Below are 16,759 nucleotides of genomic sequence, written 5' to 3'. Positions count from 1 at the left end.
ATCTCTGTCCCAACAGCAGGAGGACAGAGAGTGGGGACGTTTCATGTGGTTGCTCCCCTGCTTGACTTTGCAGCAGCTGCTCAGAGCAGTGGTTGCTGGTGCTGGAGCAGACCAGGTGAAGTGCTTGGGAACTTTGTAGAAGAGCTGAAGCTCTGGCTGGTGACTCAGAAACAGTGATGGGCTGGGCTGTGCTGGGCAATGTGTGCTGCCTCTTCTTTGGAGGGACTCTGGAGAGGCATGTAATCAGAAGCTTGTTTCAGTTTATAACCAAACACTTGGTGTGTTGAGGTTTGTGGGAATTGATTGCTTTGTATCCTAACTAAAAAAAAAAACAAAACCCAACAAAACAACAAACCAGCCACCCATACAACTCTTTCTACAGTAGCAGCAGAAAATCAGCATTTTGTTTAATTTTCTCTTAAGATGAAAAAAGGTCTCTGAAATGGCAAGGTGTCTCTGAAACAAGGGGGCAGCTACCATGCTGCTCACTGTTCTGCATGAGGAATGTGTGGAAAGAGCAGTGCAAAACATCACAGCACCTTGAGATGGAGATCATGGCAAAGAAGATATGTCATATGTGTTATCTGAAGTATTACACATAATGCATAAAAGATACTGCATCTCCTATTAAGTCCCAGGATTCATCCAAATGACAGTTCAATTTACTGCTTGCTTCTGTCTGGCAACACTTCCTGTTCTTTTTCTTCCTTGTCTCTCTAAAGCTAGTTACAATAATGTGAAATAAGCACTTCCCATCCAGTTTTGTCAGGAGTTTTAAACCCATGTTTCTAGCACCACCCCGCTGCTTTTAATCCTAATAGGATTTTTAACTGCTTTTGTCTGTGCTTTATTTCCCCAGGATCTACTAACGTTTAAAAGAAAACCTTTATTAAGTAAATGGAAGATGGATTTCAGGTATCCCTCTCTTTTGGTGAGCATGTCTGATGTTTCCTGTGCAAAGAGATCTTTTGGCTTCTGTTTAGTCTTAATGAGGAAACTGCTAAGTTGCTTTAAAAGTGAGCAGCCAGCATTTTACAGAAAGTTGCCATTTTTAACTCTATAAAAGTCCTTATGTAAGTGATGGAACTACATGGTAATGAGAGTCCCTGTCTTTGAACAGGCTTTGTAGTCTTTGCTAATCGTATAAACAGTGAGAAACTGTCTTCCGTATAATTGACTTTTAATGTCTTAATTAAAAGCCATGTCTGAATATTTATCAGAATAAGAGATGCTTATGTGAACAGGTAGAGTGAATAGGATGAATGGCGGGTTTGCAAGATATCCTGAATGACTGAATGGCAACAAAGAGGTGTCTGAAGCATAAATATGAAATGATTGTCAGCCTGGATGTTTCAGGTTCAGGCAGTGATGCCCAGGATTTATTTCTTTTTTCAGAGTGTACAACTTGTGAAGTACCCAGTGAATGATCTTGCAGGAGTGCACAGGCATTTGTCGTGGACTCTGGCTGCTCTGCCAAGTTGTGACTCCTCTTGCTTCTCTCTTTCTGATGGGATTTGGCTTTTTACCTACCCAGGGAAGGTTGCTGGGCCCTCACCACTCTCCCATGGGTGCTAGTACAGCACCCATTTGTAGCAGTGAGGCAGTGGCAGCTAATTGCCCATAGGGCACAGGGCAAAAAAGAGGAAACTTTGTGAAGGAAATAATTTAGCTTTGTTGCAGCGAGTAGATGAGAAGGGGGAATATGGAGGGGGTTTTGATTGCCTTTCCTAGGCCTCTTTTTCTGCTTGGATTGAAACAAGTGCAGGTTTGACACTGGTAGTCTGCAGGTCAGGTTCTAGCCTTTCTGCCTGCTTTGTGTGGTTTTGGCAAAGTATTTCAGTGAGGCTGTTAAAATGGGGCATGGATTTGCTCAGTGAGGGAGTAAGAAGGATTCAGCGTCACAGCAAAGGAACAGCAGGTGGAGGGAGCAAGTCATCCTTGTAGTGTGCTACCACAGCCTCTCCTGCTCATCGGTCTCTGGGATTGTGGCATGGTATCACCGTGTAGTCTCAGAGATGGCAGTGCTGTTTTGTATGCTGCCAGGTGGCAAGTCATCTCCTCATCACTCTGTGATCTACTTGAGGGTCAAGGATCTCTGTTCCTGCTATTCTTGTATTGCTCTGAAGGGCAAGGTCCTGCCCAATATGAATAAAGTGTGAAATAACTTGATATTTCCTTTGCATTGTCATCATTGGTTATTTTAGTAGAGAAACAGTAGCAGTCAGCTTAGCCTTAGCATGTTGAGAATTAGTGATCATCACTGATGTATAGTAAATGTCCTCTAGAGATCAGAAGTCAGAGAGAAAGGAGTGAATCACCAATATCCTGCAGAGAACTGAGCTACAAGCAGCAAGGAAGAACTAAAGAAAAGAGGCCTTTCTTATAACCAGACTTTAATAAATAGTTAAGTTGCACAATCTCCTGTTGCAAATCAATAGGTAAGGAGGAGAAGGATGACAGACAGAGTATTTAGAGTGGATAGATACAAACTGTTTGGGTAAAATAGTTAACTAAGAAGTAAAATTGGGTGTAATTGAACAGCAAAGGAAAGTTGCTGAGTCTGGACTTATTGAAAGATCATTGCACTTTTTCCCAGCCAGATTTTTTTTGTTGTTCATTTAATTGTTTTCTCATCCTCTTCTAACTTGGCCACTTTGCATCCTTAATAAGGAAGAGAACTTGTGACCTGCGAAATGCTAAAAACCCCTTAACTGTGAATATATGTGCCTACACACCTTCAGACTGGCTGCTATGCCATCCCTCTCTCCCCAGCTGCCCATCCTCAACTCTTGTTAATTTATGGTCACTATCAAATCGTATATAAATAGGTTTTAAGAATCTCTTTTATAATATTGACCATAGCCAAGATGGAGTGAAGTCCAGATTGTCAAACATGGTGTAAACCCAAATCTCTCATTTTAAACATTGAATCTGCTTCACTATAGTCACTGCCTAGACTGACAAAAAAAAAATAAAATGTACCAGATACATGAATCGTTCTGGGAACAACGGTGTTCAAATAGTTCCAAAGGTGGCCAGCAAATTGGGAGGAGGAGGAAGAAAAACAAAAAAAGAAACCACTACTCTTCTTCCTGCACTCTCATTTTCTTCTTCGTGTAAATGTGACTTTAAAAACACATTTGGGGATAGGATCTGAAAGTGAGCATCATGTTCTGTGACTCCTGGACAGACTAATTGAAGAAACTCAGTATTAAAAAAAACTTGTATCTGTTTAGGTATGCTTTTTTCTGTCAAAGGTCTTCTATTGATGCTGGGGGTGAAGTCCACAAGTTGGCTAAATCACCTCCCAGTTGGTTAAGGGATAAACTTGTTAAATTCTGACAGTCTTCTGAACACATCAAGTTTGAATGTTGGTTAAACTGGCAGATGGTTAACTGGTGTTCATCTGGGTGCACTGCTGTTAATAAAGGCCCACAGCTGATCAATTTAAGTAAAAATACTGTGTTCCTGCAGCCTTTTTTGATAGCCTATCCCATTTTTTATTGTTCAGATAATTTCTTTTTATTAGCATAAGATTTTGAAGCAGATTCTGGAATTCTTTCTTTTTGAAAGCATTTCTGTGTATAACAGAAAATATTCTTTCCATGTCTGTCATTCAAACTTGGTAGCTCCAAAACACCAGGAACTTAGATTTATTAAGGCAGAAGGGGCTATAATGGGACACAAAACCAATAGATCTTACAAACATTTTTACAAGACAACTAAAACCTTCTGTCTGCATGAAATGAAATAGTAATAAGAATAATTGGAAACAGTTGGCGTTCTTCACACCTCCTGCCTACACCTTTTAGGCTTGCAACAGAAAATAAATTTTATTTAAGAAATAAGAGCAATGAGGATGTCTTTGAAGGAAGCAGTAGAATTTCTCTACAAGTTTCATCAGGTGTGTGTAAAAAGGTAGAATTCTCATGTTAGGTATGATTTTTAAATGACGGTTCTGTAACTGAAATGTTAACAGATAGAATTAATGATTAAGTATTGTATAAGTCTGCATTTCAGATTATTAATTTTTCAAATGTGACTGCATATGAAACCTATTATATGTGATGTTCTAACATGACAGTTGTGTCTAAGTTAGAATGAGGAAAGTTGGGGGGGTTTTGTTCTCTTTTTACTCAAATAAAGAAGGAACACTGATACATAAACTGCCAACATTTTAAAAATGCTTAATGTATATTGCAATTTCACCAAACAAATCTGAGACAACATGCTTTTGCCCTGGTGAAGCAAGACAAAATTATTAGATTTCTTGGCTTTTCATTCCAAACTGTTGAAGTAAACCTGCTTTTACAAAGCATTATAGAGTAGGGTTAGGCTTGGGGTTTTGGACTGGAGTTTGGGGTGGGTTTTTTTATTTTTTTTGGGGGGGTGGGGTGGTGGTGTTTTTTTTTTTTTAAATGGAATTACCTTTTTTTCTGGTGGAAGGTTCTTCTGCCAGAATATTTTGACCAGCTCTTTTCTTGAAGGGTCTACAGGCTTTTTTACAGCCAGTCCTTTTGCAAAGTACATTTTGAAATTAGTCTTTTCTTATACTGCCCTGATTCAGATTCACGCAGACTTGAAAAGATCACAAAAAAGATGAGCTACATACCCATTTTAATTCACAGACATAACGGATTGTTAATCATAGAATCATTTAGGTTTGAAAAGACCTTTAAGATCATCAAGTCCAACCATAAACTTAACACTGCCAAGTCCACCACTAAACCATGTCCCTAAGCAGCCCATCTACATGCCTTTTAAGTACCTCCAGGGCCGGTGACTCAACCACCTCCCAGGGCAGCCTGCTCCAGTGCTTGAAGACCCTTTCAGTGAAGAATTTTTCCTAATATCCAATCTAAACCTTCCCTGGCACAACTTGAGGCCATTTCCCCTTGTCCTATCACTTGTTGCTTGGGAAGAGAGGCCGTCACCCACTTTGCTACAGCCTCCTTTTCTCCAGACTAAATGACCCCAGTTCCCTCAGTTGCTCCTCACAGGATTTGTGTTCCAGGCCCTTCACCAGCTTCGTTGCCCTTCTCTGGACATACTCAAACATCTCAATGTCTTTCATGTAGTGAGGGACCCAAAACTGACCACAACGTTCAAGGTGTAGCCTCACCAGTGCCAAATATAGGGGGATGAGATTTGAACCATTAATAGAAATGTTGTGTTTCATACTTTGTCATGGACACAACATGTAGGGCTTTGCTTTATTCCAGAAACAGTAAAACATTAGTTTACCACTACTGCCATTTAGTGGTCTGTGTACAATTGTCTGGTATATTCCTGCATAGTTTGTCGTCTGGCAGCATTAAACCTCACACTTTACGTATTACATGGAGATAATGTCATGTTCTCCAAAGGTTAATTATGTTGCAGCTAAAGCAAACTTCTAAAGCAACTTTCTTGTAACTTTTAGCACCTTGCTTTTTGTTGTTGTTGTTTTGATCAGTGCAGGTACAAATATTTAATATTTTACGTGTACTGTATATGTCTTAAAAAGCAGCATATTTGTTTCTTCTCTACTCTTACACAAAAGCTAAGTAATCGGATTTTTTTTCCCCACTTACTAACAGGCAAGCACAAGCTGTTAGCATTCCAGCAGTTCACCTGCACATGACTGCAGCCACCATGCAAGTCAGCCAGAAAGATTTTGAAAAGGCTCAAGAACAGCTGAAGCTTTTGAAAAAGGATCCTGGGAATGAAACTAAGTTGAAGCTCTATGCTCTGTTTAAACAGGTAGGCTTGACTTGTTTTATTTTGTAGGGAGCATTTGTAATCTGAGGGGATGGACATGTTAAATATTTACTTAAAACAGGGGTTGTTCAAATGTATTGTGTCTTAACGTTCTTCAGAGGCTCAAATTCTGTTCTTGAAATGCCAGCCCCTCAAACTCTGCCTGAATTTTGAGGGAAGTCAAACCTGTTTTACCTTACAAATCATTCTTGGACTAGAAACCATTATTCAAAGAAATAAAGCCAAATTACATCCGCTGTGATGCCTTCCATATAATATAGCATATATTAATGCAGCTCTGGAACATGGCTTATGCCTAGGAAAAAAGGTGTATGCTGCATGCTTTCTCTTAAATTTGTTGTATCTACAATTGGTCAGCTGGGCCTATAATATAACAGTGTTGATGTTTGAAGGTTGATTTCTGGCGTCTTTTGGTCTGTCAGTTGATCTTTCAGCCTATTCCAGGTAGTTTTACTAATTAATAATAATGAGCTTATAAATGTATTCTTTCTTTCCTGCCTCCTCCTTGAAATAGTTCTTTCTGATAGTGTACTCTTCTTGAGGAAAACTGCTCATAGAATACTTCAGGATAGCTCAGACTCTTGCAGTTCAACTGGTCCAATGCCCTTGCTTGTCGTATGTCCAACTTTATTAAATTGGTCCTATGTCATGGTTTCTTTGTTCACACAGCTGACAAGTCTTTAACTTCCTTTATAAGTATAAAGCTTCCACAGTTTTTGAGATAGGAGAACTTAACATGCATGGATGTTTTGGAAACCAGTGTCTCATATTGGTTAGGAGCTTCTGAAAGCTCAGCGCCAGGTATTAGGACATGCCAGACACTGCGTACTTCATGGTATGTCTGAATACTGCCCAACTGCTAGGTGTTCTTCTTGTCTGAAAGCTGAATTCTGTATCCTAATCAGATGACTATTCCTAACAGTTGTCATCTTTTGTACCAAGACGTATGAACTTTAATCACATGTTTAACTTAAGTAAGTTTGTTTCACTCTTTTCAGGCTACTGAAGGTCCCTGCAATGCTCCAAAACCAGGTATGCTGGACTTTGTCAAGAAAGCCAAGTGGGATGCATGGAATTCTCTTGGAAATTTGTCTCAGGTGATATTACCTATAATTTCACTTAATACTTAGTAGATTACCTTGAAGTGCCTGGTCTGTAAGTGAATGGCTGGTGTCTAAACATATTACATACTAGTTGAGCAACTCTGCTTCAGACATCAAAATACTTTGCATTGTATTCTATAGTCATTTCACTGCCTCAGTGTTTGGAGATTTTTTTTGTGCTGTGTAAGCCTAGTTCTACATTATTACTGCCAGCTTGTATCAGTGTAAGAAATGTATGTGGTGACTTCCAATAAAAAGTCTGTTCCACATTCTCTTCTGTTCTGCTGTTCCCTTTAAGAAAGACGGATTGAGCTTCTCGGTTCTTACAGCAAAGAACAAATCTATGAATCCAGCATATTAGTAACTTTTAAAGGCAGCCTCTGATGCCACTGACTAAAAGACTAGAAAAAAAGTGGTTTATTGAGAGCCTCTCCTCATTCTTTCTCTCTATCTTGACATCAATACCTTTCACAACCTTGAGAGAAGTCTTTACTTCAAGTGAAGCAAACAGGAAAATTAAAGATGCAGATACATAAGCATTCATTTTTCATGCAGACTGTAGTAAGTCTGACATCACATATAGCTACTGCAGTTTCTTCAGCTGTTGTTAAATGTAGGAAACATCAGCTTTACAAACCAGCTGTGTCACTGCTGTGCTAGGCCTGCCTTCAGGAGTAGTTTGAGATCAGTCAAAGATACTACTTGAGGGGTTTTTTGCATTTTTTTTCTTTTAAAAGAAAACATGCTTGCATAATTTCATGAATATAACATATTCCTGTGCTGCTTTGTGGGTTTTGGGCTGTGGTTTGGTGTCTTGTTTTGTTTGTTTTTTGAGATTGCTCTGCAGCTTCAAGACACACTTAAGGGAAAGAATCTGCTTTTGAAGTTATACTGGAGAGGAAATAGGCAATTTCACATGCTACAGATTATGCATTATAGAATTGTTCAAAGTATATTATCCTTTCAAGAAAATAGGTTGTAACAACCAAGAACTTAAAATTGTTTTAAATCACTGCTTATGATAGAAATAGGAAGATAAAATTCTTCAGGCTTTTAAACGTCATGTTTGTGCTATATGAAAGCTAGTGTCTTCAAGCAATTTTAAAATGCTGTGCACCCATTTCAGCACTCTTATTTTCAGCAACACATGTTCTAAAATAAAATATTTTGTGGGAGAAATACCAAACTGGAAAGCAGAAACAAAGGATCCATAGAAACGTGTAAATGCTGGGAATAAGACAAAAGTGTCTCTGGTAATCTTAGTGATGGGGGCACCTCTTCAGCAAAATAAATGTCATCATCGCAGCACTTTTATATTGTGGATCGTTTGCTGCTGCTTTCCAGATGACTTGTAAGTATAATCTGCAATGTTTAAATACAGCAGATCTTTATTCTCACCCTAATTAGAATGCTTTCTAACTGAGGGGTTTTTTTTCTTTTGTACTGAAGCACAGCCCCTGCCCGGTAACTGTTTTATGAATAGCATAACAAGCTGATTTTCATTTCAGCCTTTGATAATCTTCTGTGATTTCTTTTTTTTTTTTTTTTTTTTTTTTTTTTTCCCTTTCGTTACAGGATAATGCCAGACAGAAATATACTGAACTTGTCTCAAGTCTGGTCTCTGCAGAATCTGCTGGCCAGAAGAAAGATGCTTCTCCAGAAGAGAGTGGACACGATGGTTATGAAACAATATTAGTTACCACTAAAAACAATATCACAAAGATAATGTTTAATCGACCTGATAGGAAGAATGCCATCAACCATAAGGTAAAAAAATTAACTTGGGAGGATTAATGATTTATTTTTTTTTCTTTCCTGGGTAACCTACTAAGTTTTTAAAGATTGTTACTACAGGTTTAGTAGAACTGACCAAACCATAATGGTCTGAATTCTATGAGAGCTTAGTATCTTGACTCCAATAACAACTTAAGGAATAAATACCCAGTGCAAAATGAAACTATTCAGCTAAAATTTTACCGATTGGGATTTTCTGTATCTCTTGTTTTTTTCAAATTTAATATAGGATAATGGGATGCACTAAACTAAAATGGCAGACTGCAGGGAATGCTAGCCTTTTTTGTGGATACAAGATTTGACTGTAGTCTTATGTATAACAAAGCAAGTGTGCAGCCTACTTTGGCTCAGCACTGTTGTGTGTGTGTCTTGATAGTCTTCCAGTTCCCATAGTTGTCTTCATGATGAAGTCCATCCTGTTGGAAACAGTGTGATCATCCTGTTTCACAACTGCAAAGGTACCAGAACAGGGACTTCACCCCACTTCTGTTAATTCTTTAATATATTATTTTTCCCAATTAAACTGCTTCTCAGGTTTTAAAATTAGCTGTTTCCAGTTAATGTTTGTTTTTTCAAAGGACCTTATTCTGTCCTTTTAGATTTGCGTTGCAAGTCTTGAGTATTTCAAGCATGTGTCTTTATGGTCAGAAATACCTCACATGTAATACTTTCTGTGGATGCAGATTTTTTTTTCATACTTGAAAGACAGATTAACTATGGTCCTTTTAAGTTCCTTGTTGTCAGTGTGAATCTCCTTTTTATGATCTTTTGCAGCATCACATTTATACTTTGTTAATTTTCTTCTTAACGCAGATGTACAGAGAAATTATCAAAGCGCTTGAAGAAGCTGGGAAAGATGATTCTACCATAGCAGTTATTACTGGTACCACGCTTCATGTGCCTGTCTTACACAATTCTATCTTAGTCTAAATACAGGTAGATAGTTTATGTTGATACTGTACTTTGGCATAATATAAAACAAGTAAGTAAGGAAATACTTTCTTCCAGTAAAGACCAAAGATTTTCCAGTGTTTGGGCAAAATTCTTTCAAGGTGATGTTTCAAATGCTTTAGCAAGCTTGCTGTTGCATCAAAACATCTGAGATGAGAAGATGGATGTCAGTACTCCTTTATCACTTTTGAGTAGCTGATACATCTGCTCCAGAGTATCTTCATTACTGCTTTTGAAGTTCATTGTTATGGGTTTAGTCAATTTTCTCTACCTCTGTGATGTGTTGGAACATACTAAAACAAGGCCCTCAAATCCTGTACTAGCATGGCCAGTAGAAAGTTTACACTGCATATTTACCTATGATCATTGGGGGGAAAAAAAAAAATACTTTGTTTTTCCTGTGGCTGCCGTAGGAGAGATTTGGCCAGGCAAACTGTAGCCTGCCCTAGTTGCCAGATGTGTGCAGCTGGATGACTGCAGCAACAGTGTGAAAGGGCAGCTTAAACTCATGCTGCCTGTGAAGTCTAGCTGCTCTGAGGCCATGTCATTTGGATGATGTCTGCTGACTGAACACCACAGTGGCAAGGGCAGGCGGGAGGGATGAACCAGCTGAGTGCAGGCACTGCCTGTCTGGCCTATCCTCACTGCAGTAGGTGTGCGTTTAGGAAATCAGCCAAAGCTTGAGCTTTGCCTGGAAGCTAGGTAGTGTGGTTGCAAGGTGAATTTGGGCTTAAGCCTGTTTACTTGTTACTTCTGAGGTATTTCCATACATAATCGGCAACATGGCTTCACTAAGGGCAAATCATGCCTGACAAATTTTGTGGCCTTCTACAAGGGGGTTCAGCATTGGTGGATAAGGGAAGAGTGACTGGTGTCATCTACCTGGACTTGTGCAAAGCTTTTGATGCTGTCCTGCATGAGATCCTTGTCTCTAAACTGGAGAGACATGGGTTTGGTGGATGGACCATTTAGTGGATAAGGCACTGGGCTGAGTGGTCACACTCAAAAGAGTTGTGGTCAACAGCTCAATGTCCAAGTAGAGACTGGTGACAAGTGGTGTCCCTTAGTGGTCTGTGCTGGGACCAGTGTTGTTCAGCATCTTTGTCGGCAACATGGACAGTGGGATCATGCACACACTCAGCAAGTCTAGTGACAACACCAAGCTGTGTGGTGTGGTCGACACACTGAAGGGAAGGAGCACCATCCAGAGGGGCATTGACAGGCTTGAGAGGTGGGCCTGAGCAAACCTCATGAAGTTCAATGAGGCCAAGTGCAAGGTCCTGCATGTGGGTCAGGGCAATCCCAAGCACAAATACAGGCTGGGTGGAACAGTGGATTGGATGCAGCCCTGAAGAGAAAAACTTGGGGTTGTAGGTTGATGAGAAGCTCAACATGATGCAGCTATGTGCACTCACAGCCCAGAAAGCCAACCGTACCTTGGGCTGCATCAAAAGAAGCATGAGCAGCAGACCCAGGGAGGTGATTCTCACCCTCTACCCAGCTCTCATGTGGCCCCACCTAGCAAAATACTGTGTTCACCTCTGGGGCCCCCAGCATAAGAAGGATGTGGACCTGTTGGAACAAGTCCAGAGGAGGGCCACAAAGATCGTCAGAGGGCTGGAGCCTCCCATGAAGACAGGCTGAGAGAAGTTGGCGTTGAGGGTTGTTCAGCCTGGAAAAAAATGGGCTCAAGGGAGCCTACAAGAAAGCTGGAGAGGGACTTTTTGCAAGGGCACGTAGTGGTAGGATGGGGGGGGAATGGCTTTAAGATGAAAGAGGGTAGATTTAGATTAGAAATAAGGAAGAAATTCTTTACTGTGAGGGTGGTAAGACACTGGAACAGGTTGCCTGGAAAAGTTGTGGGTGGCCCATCTCTGGAAGTGTTCAAGGCCAGGCTGGATGGGTCTTTGAGCAACCTGGTCTAGTGGAAGGTGTCCCTGCCCATGGCAGGGAGTTTAGATGATCTTTGAGGTCCCTTCCAACCCAAACCATTCTATGATATTCTTCTCTACTGTTGTCTTTACCAGCACTGTATATTCTCAGGATGCTGAACTTCTTTTCAATAGTAATGACTAGGCACATCAGCCCTTACAAAATGAGAAGGGTAGTTGACACAACTGGAAAGACTAGCACATGTATAGCTAGGAGTAAATAGCAAACACCCCTGCACAAACCTTTCTGTTCCATTTTACGTAGTTAGAGCACTGCAATGTAAAGTAACAGATGTGCTAACCAGTGAAAGATTCTATCCTGTGAATGTCCTCACGGAACACAGGATGATTTAGGCAATTAAATCGTGCAGTCTAGCTTTTAAATACAGCTTGCTTCTTTGGTGATGCCTCAAACTGACTTATACCTTCACTAACAGATTATCTTCTTACTGAAGAATCTGTCTTTCAGTACAATGATTTTAATGCAGTAATGCAGTGCTGTCAGTCTTATCCTTAGAATGCTGTGACTTTCCCTTAATTGGTCATAAAACATGTGAAACTTCTACCACATATTAAATAGGCTATTCTGTCTACTTTTGATTCCTTCATCAGCTTGAAGGGGGATGAAGGGACATGCGTAAACTTAAATTTCCATTTTCTTGTTTAAAAAGTTTCTCACGTCTTACTGTGTGAATGATTGTGAATTAACAGGGGAAAAAAACTTGAGCAAGTATGCAGGGAAAGAAATAAAATAAATGTTTTTCCATCTGACACTGTTACAGAAAAAAAGAAAATTATTGCCCCCCCAGTCTTTCAGATTTAGCATTCTTTGGGTTTTTACCCGTTGTTTTTCAGCGAGTTGTCAGTCAAACCTTATTTTTAAATTGTAGATGTCCTTTAAGGTAGTGTGTATACTTTGAGACAGTCTCTCTAATTACTTAGTAATGTTAGATACTTAGAATGAAATTCTTTTGTAAACGTAGTAAGTGGAAGTTTATCTTCTCTTACCTACTCGGAAATAATTGGTGCATTTATTCGTATGTGTTCTCTGCAGGAAATGGAGACTACTATAGTAGTGGAAATGATCTGAATAATTTTACTAATATCCAGCCCGGTGAAATGGAGAAGATGGCAAAAGATGGAGCAGTATTACTCAAGTAGAACATCTTGGTTTCATATATGCATAAGTTACTGTAACGGGTAAAATAGAGTTTGCAGGCATTGTTAGAAAACACGATGTCAGGGGCCTAGTTATGCTATGATACATTCATTTAGATGACTGTTTAAGGGCTCACCATATGCATAAACACAGATCATGCGGGAGAAGTAGTATTAATTGTATGAAATAAATGAGGAATTGAGTTGAATATTAGAAATCTTTAAGTACAGTGATGTTAAAGGCTAGACTTTATTTTTGAGTCCCCAAAGTACTTGCAGATATAATGACAAAAATGTGATTTTTACTATATAGATTGTTAACTGCAATGAAAAGTTTGTGGGTTTTTTGATGTCTGACAGTGTCTACACTAGCAGGACATGCCAAAATGCCTCCCCTGTCAGACTTCTTTGAATAGGACTAGGTGTAATGAACTTGTTCAAAATTGCCCAGGAGTTCTGAGGTCTTGGTTCCATCTTTGAGTCTGAATCTACCTAATTTATTTTCTAAAGTCAGGGAGCTCAAGGGCATCATCTGACACAGGTGCTGAAATGTGGGGGTTTTGGGACAAACAATGTGTTTCTTTTTTCCCCTACTTAGGCTGATTTTTTTGTCTTATTTCTGTATGTGATGATTACATCTGAGAGATGCTTGCAGGTTGGATTGCTTCCTCAAGCACCTGCAATTGATGGAAAAACTAAAATACAGAGAAAATCAGACAATGATTTTGATTTATATTTTAAAGATCAACTGCAAGTACTCAGTTTTGCAGCTTTTACTTAGGCAAGCTGTCTGTAGATCACAGTTGCCCCTACAAAGTGATAATGATGCAGTCCGAATCTGTTGTGATGATGTTAGTCAGTGGTATGTGGCAAGCATTCCAGCCTGCAGTGTTTTGTAGAGTGTTCAATAGTCTCACGTGTACTTTATGTCTTGCTCTTGGGAGAAGACTATATTTGCTGTGCTGTTACTATTACACAAGCACAGTGCTTCATTACAACTGGTACGCAGAGATGCCAAAGATGTGGAATTTGCTTTTGAAAACTGTTGTATTTTGAGAATGTGTTTTGCACTTCTTGGATGGAGAAGTAGCTGTTAAATGAAACAAAATGCTATTTCTCAAGCCCATGCAGAACAGCACTAGGGAGTTCTGTGTTGTGGTAGCATCACAATTTTGCTGCCTGCTGGGGCTTCACTGCAGAACGGAATCTGTGAAGGGAATGAATATCCCATGGGTGGAGTTGGGATGGATGTATAGGCAGATGGCTAGACAGGGCTAATGACTGTTCTTAGTGAGCTGTATTGAGTAACTGGAGCTGAAGAGGAAAGCATTTTTATAACCTGATTGCAGGAACTAGGAAAGCTATGCTGACATGTACCTGTTTGATTCTTAGTTGGTAAGGAAATGCGGGTATTTCAACTAGTTCTTACTTTCTTTGTCAGAATTTATTTGGGGAAAGGGTTAAAAACATATGTTACTTATCTAGCTCATGGGTTTTGTTAGAGTACCTAATCACATGTTTTGAAAGTTGTTTATATTTGATGAAAAGGATTGAGGTGTGCGTCTTACATTCTGGTTTTCCTTCTCTCTAGAGAGTTCGTGGGTCATTTTATTGACTTTCCTAAACCACTAATAGCAGTGGTAAATGGCCCAGCTATTGGAATCTGTGTGACAGTCCTTGGATTGTGTGACGTTGTCTATGCTTCTGACAGGGTAAGTAGATTACATAGCTGACCCCAAGGCAGTCTTTAAGCCTCTTTTTATGGGAAATACTTGTTTTGAGGTGATACGACCTAGGGAAGAACACACAAGTGTAAAGGCTTTTTATATCATGTCAAGGAACATCTATAAATTACCAGCACAGGGATGCATCAGCCAGTGGTTCCTGCTGCTGTTATCAAGTTACTGACTCTAGTTTTGAAAGTCTTTACTGTATCAGTAGGTACAGTAAAGAGTAGCTGATGTGAGATGATAGTTGTCAGGCCCCTTTCAGGTGCGTGGTGTGAAGGGCAGCAAAAGATTATTATGGGATGGAAGCGCAGTAACTGGCATTTTATCTAATCTGTGTTCCAAGGTAACTTTGGAAAAGCTTTGGTTTGTTCAACTTAAGATTCCTTTTAAGGTAACTTGCCAAATATGTAACCAAAAGCTGTATTAAGGCATAGCACAGAATCCCATTTTATGGGTTATTTTTTTTATGTTAAGGTTATTAACAGATATGGAACTTAACCCAAGGTCTTAATTAATTTTAGGCAAGCTTTTGCTTGCGGAAGTGTCTTTGAGTGTACTTTGACTCCTGCTTCAGCATTGTGTCAGATTTTTTTCCTCAAAGTTCCAGCTGACTTCTATTTGTCACCATGAGACTTAGGAAAATGGAGCTACCAGGGAGCAGCTCCTTCTGCTTGCTTCATTACAGGATCAGCTAGGACAGTGTCACTCCTGACATATGCTTGTATAGTGTGCATGATTTATTCAGTCTATTGCAGTCCCTAGATTTCTCTTTTACTAGAAAATTGTTGGGTTCTCCCTCTTCCTCCCCTCCCATGAGATCTTTTCTTTTGCTGCAGGGTAAACTGTTTCTTGTTCCTGAATTTAGAGAGCAGACTATGTTTATCTTCTCTTTCAATAGCCATAAGTGTGCTTAGCCATCAGTGTACTTGGACTGTTAGATATATCTCAGGTTTACATCCACTCTCTCAATATTTTCATTTTTTGAGCTAAACAGCTGCAATTCATTCAGTTTTTTTCCTCATGTGGCCTGCAGTCACATTCCTCTGGACTCCCTCCAGTTGTTCTGTGTCTCTTTAAGCATAGTTGTGCAAACTGGGCACATCACTCCAGCTCATGTCTTACTGATGCGAAGTGAAGCAAAAGAACTACTCCACATTCTGCAGGCAGTTTTTCAGTTTTGACATCCCCCAATGTTATTTGATTTGCGTACTTGTGATCTGCTGTAACACCTGGATCCTTTAATGTAGAGTTGCAAGTTAAATGGTTGTTCCTATCATATATAGTGTGCTGTATACAGTTATTCCTGCCAAACTTTAACGTGTCCATATTAAATAGTATCATCTTACTCCTACCTCTTCGTTTTGTTAAGACTATTTTGAATTCTAATCACTTGCATCTCAGCATAATACCTGCTTACAGCCATAAGTAGTATAGATTAAATTGAAGTTTAATCCAAATAAGTGGTAAAAGTTTTGTCCTGTTAATATTATCCTTCTTCCTTGAATGGTTTGGAATTCAAACTTGAACTTTCTTTTACCAGTCATATACATAATCATTGGTAAATGCATCTTATTTTTGCCTTGTATTTCTATTTGTTTTTTTAATCTCTGCATGCTTATAGTGGTTTCATACTTAGTTGTCTGATGTAGTTTTCACTTTCTGTGTACTTGTGTTTAAAGCCAGTGATGAGCTCATGACATAGCTGAGCCAACCTGTTGGTACCTTCCTACCTGCACTGGGAAAGCTTTTGCTTGTGCCCTTGGTAACAGTTCTTTGAGGATTTCTGTAGTGTCTAACTTGGACTAACCCAAGTGAAAGCTTCATGAAAACTTTCCTATTAACTTCAAGTTTATTGAAGCCTTCTCAAAGGTGATTGTTCTTTGTTCTTTCCAGGATTGTGAATTCCCGTACAATAGGGTCATTCTCATCCAAATTACTACTTAATTTCACAGTTCTTCAGTAGTTTGATTGGAGTGCCTTAGGTATTGACTGCCTAGCCTAGAAGTGGCCAGCTTTGCTATGTCCAAGGTCTGGTTTTATTCTCAGCCAGGTATTTCCAGAGCAGATCATTACCATCCACATTTATGGGATGCTGCACAGCCCAGTCTGACAACAGATCAGCATTTTGGGCAGTCAGTTAACATGGCCTTTTGCACTGGATTTTGCTCCAGTTCATGAGGCACTAGTTCATACCCCTGGTATAGTTAATCTCCCCTTGCTTAAGCATGACCAATACTAGCCTGTGTCTTGGCAGATGATGAATCTTTTCTTACAATTATATGTCACTTCCTTGTTAGGAAGTCTGTTGATCTGTCTTACTGTATGGTCATCT

General features: G+C 39.5%; 1 protein-coding gene across 5 annotated transcripts in view; it reads left to right on the top strand.

The window, feature by feature from the left end:
- The window catches only part of ECI2 (enoyl-CoA delta isomerase 2), a 34,443-nt gene that overhangs the window by 13,686 nt on the left and 3,998 nt on the right, over positions 1-16,759 (top strand). For 2 of the 5 annotated variants that reach the window (XM_037379793.1, XM_037379798.1), the window contains exons 2-7: positions 5,580-5,742; positions 6,759-6,857; positions 8,439-8,630; positions 9,471-9,540; positions 12,594-12,696; positions 14,289-14,409. In XM_037379793.1, coding sequence (XP_037235690.1) covers positions 5,580-5,742; positions 6,759-6,857; positions 8,439-8,630; positions 9,471-9,540; positions 12,594-12,696; positions 14,289-14,409 — 748 coding nt within the window. Of the gene's footprint in view, positions 1-859; positions 932-2,417; positions 2,439-5,579; positions 5,743-6,758; positions 6,858-8,438; positions 8,631-9,470; positions 9,541-12,593; positions 12,697-14,288; positions 14,410-16,759 lie in introns of those variants that run through there. The other 3 variants (XM_037379796.1, XM_037379794.1, XM_037379797.1) reach the window with 3 other exon arrangements.

This window comes from Falco rusticolus, chromosome 3 (genome assembly GCF_015220075.1).
Source record: "Falco rusticolus isolate bFalRus1 chromosome 3, bFalRus1.pri, whole genome shotgun sequence".
Taxonomy (NCBI): Eukaryota; Metazoa; Chordata; class Aves; order Falconiformes; family Falconidae; genus Falco; species Falco rusticolus.
This window is presented reverse-complemented; position numbering and strand designations above follow the sequence as displayed.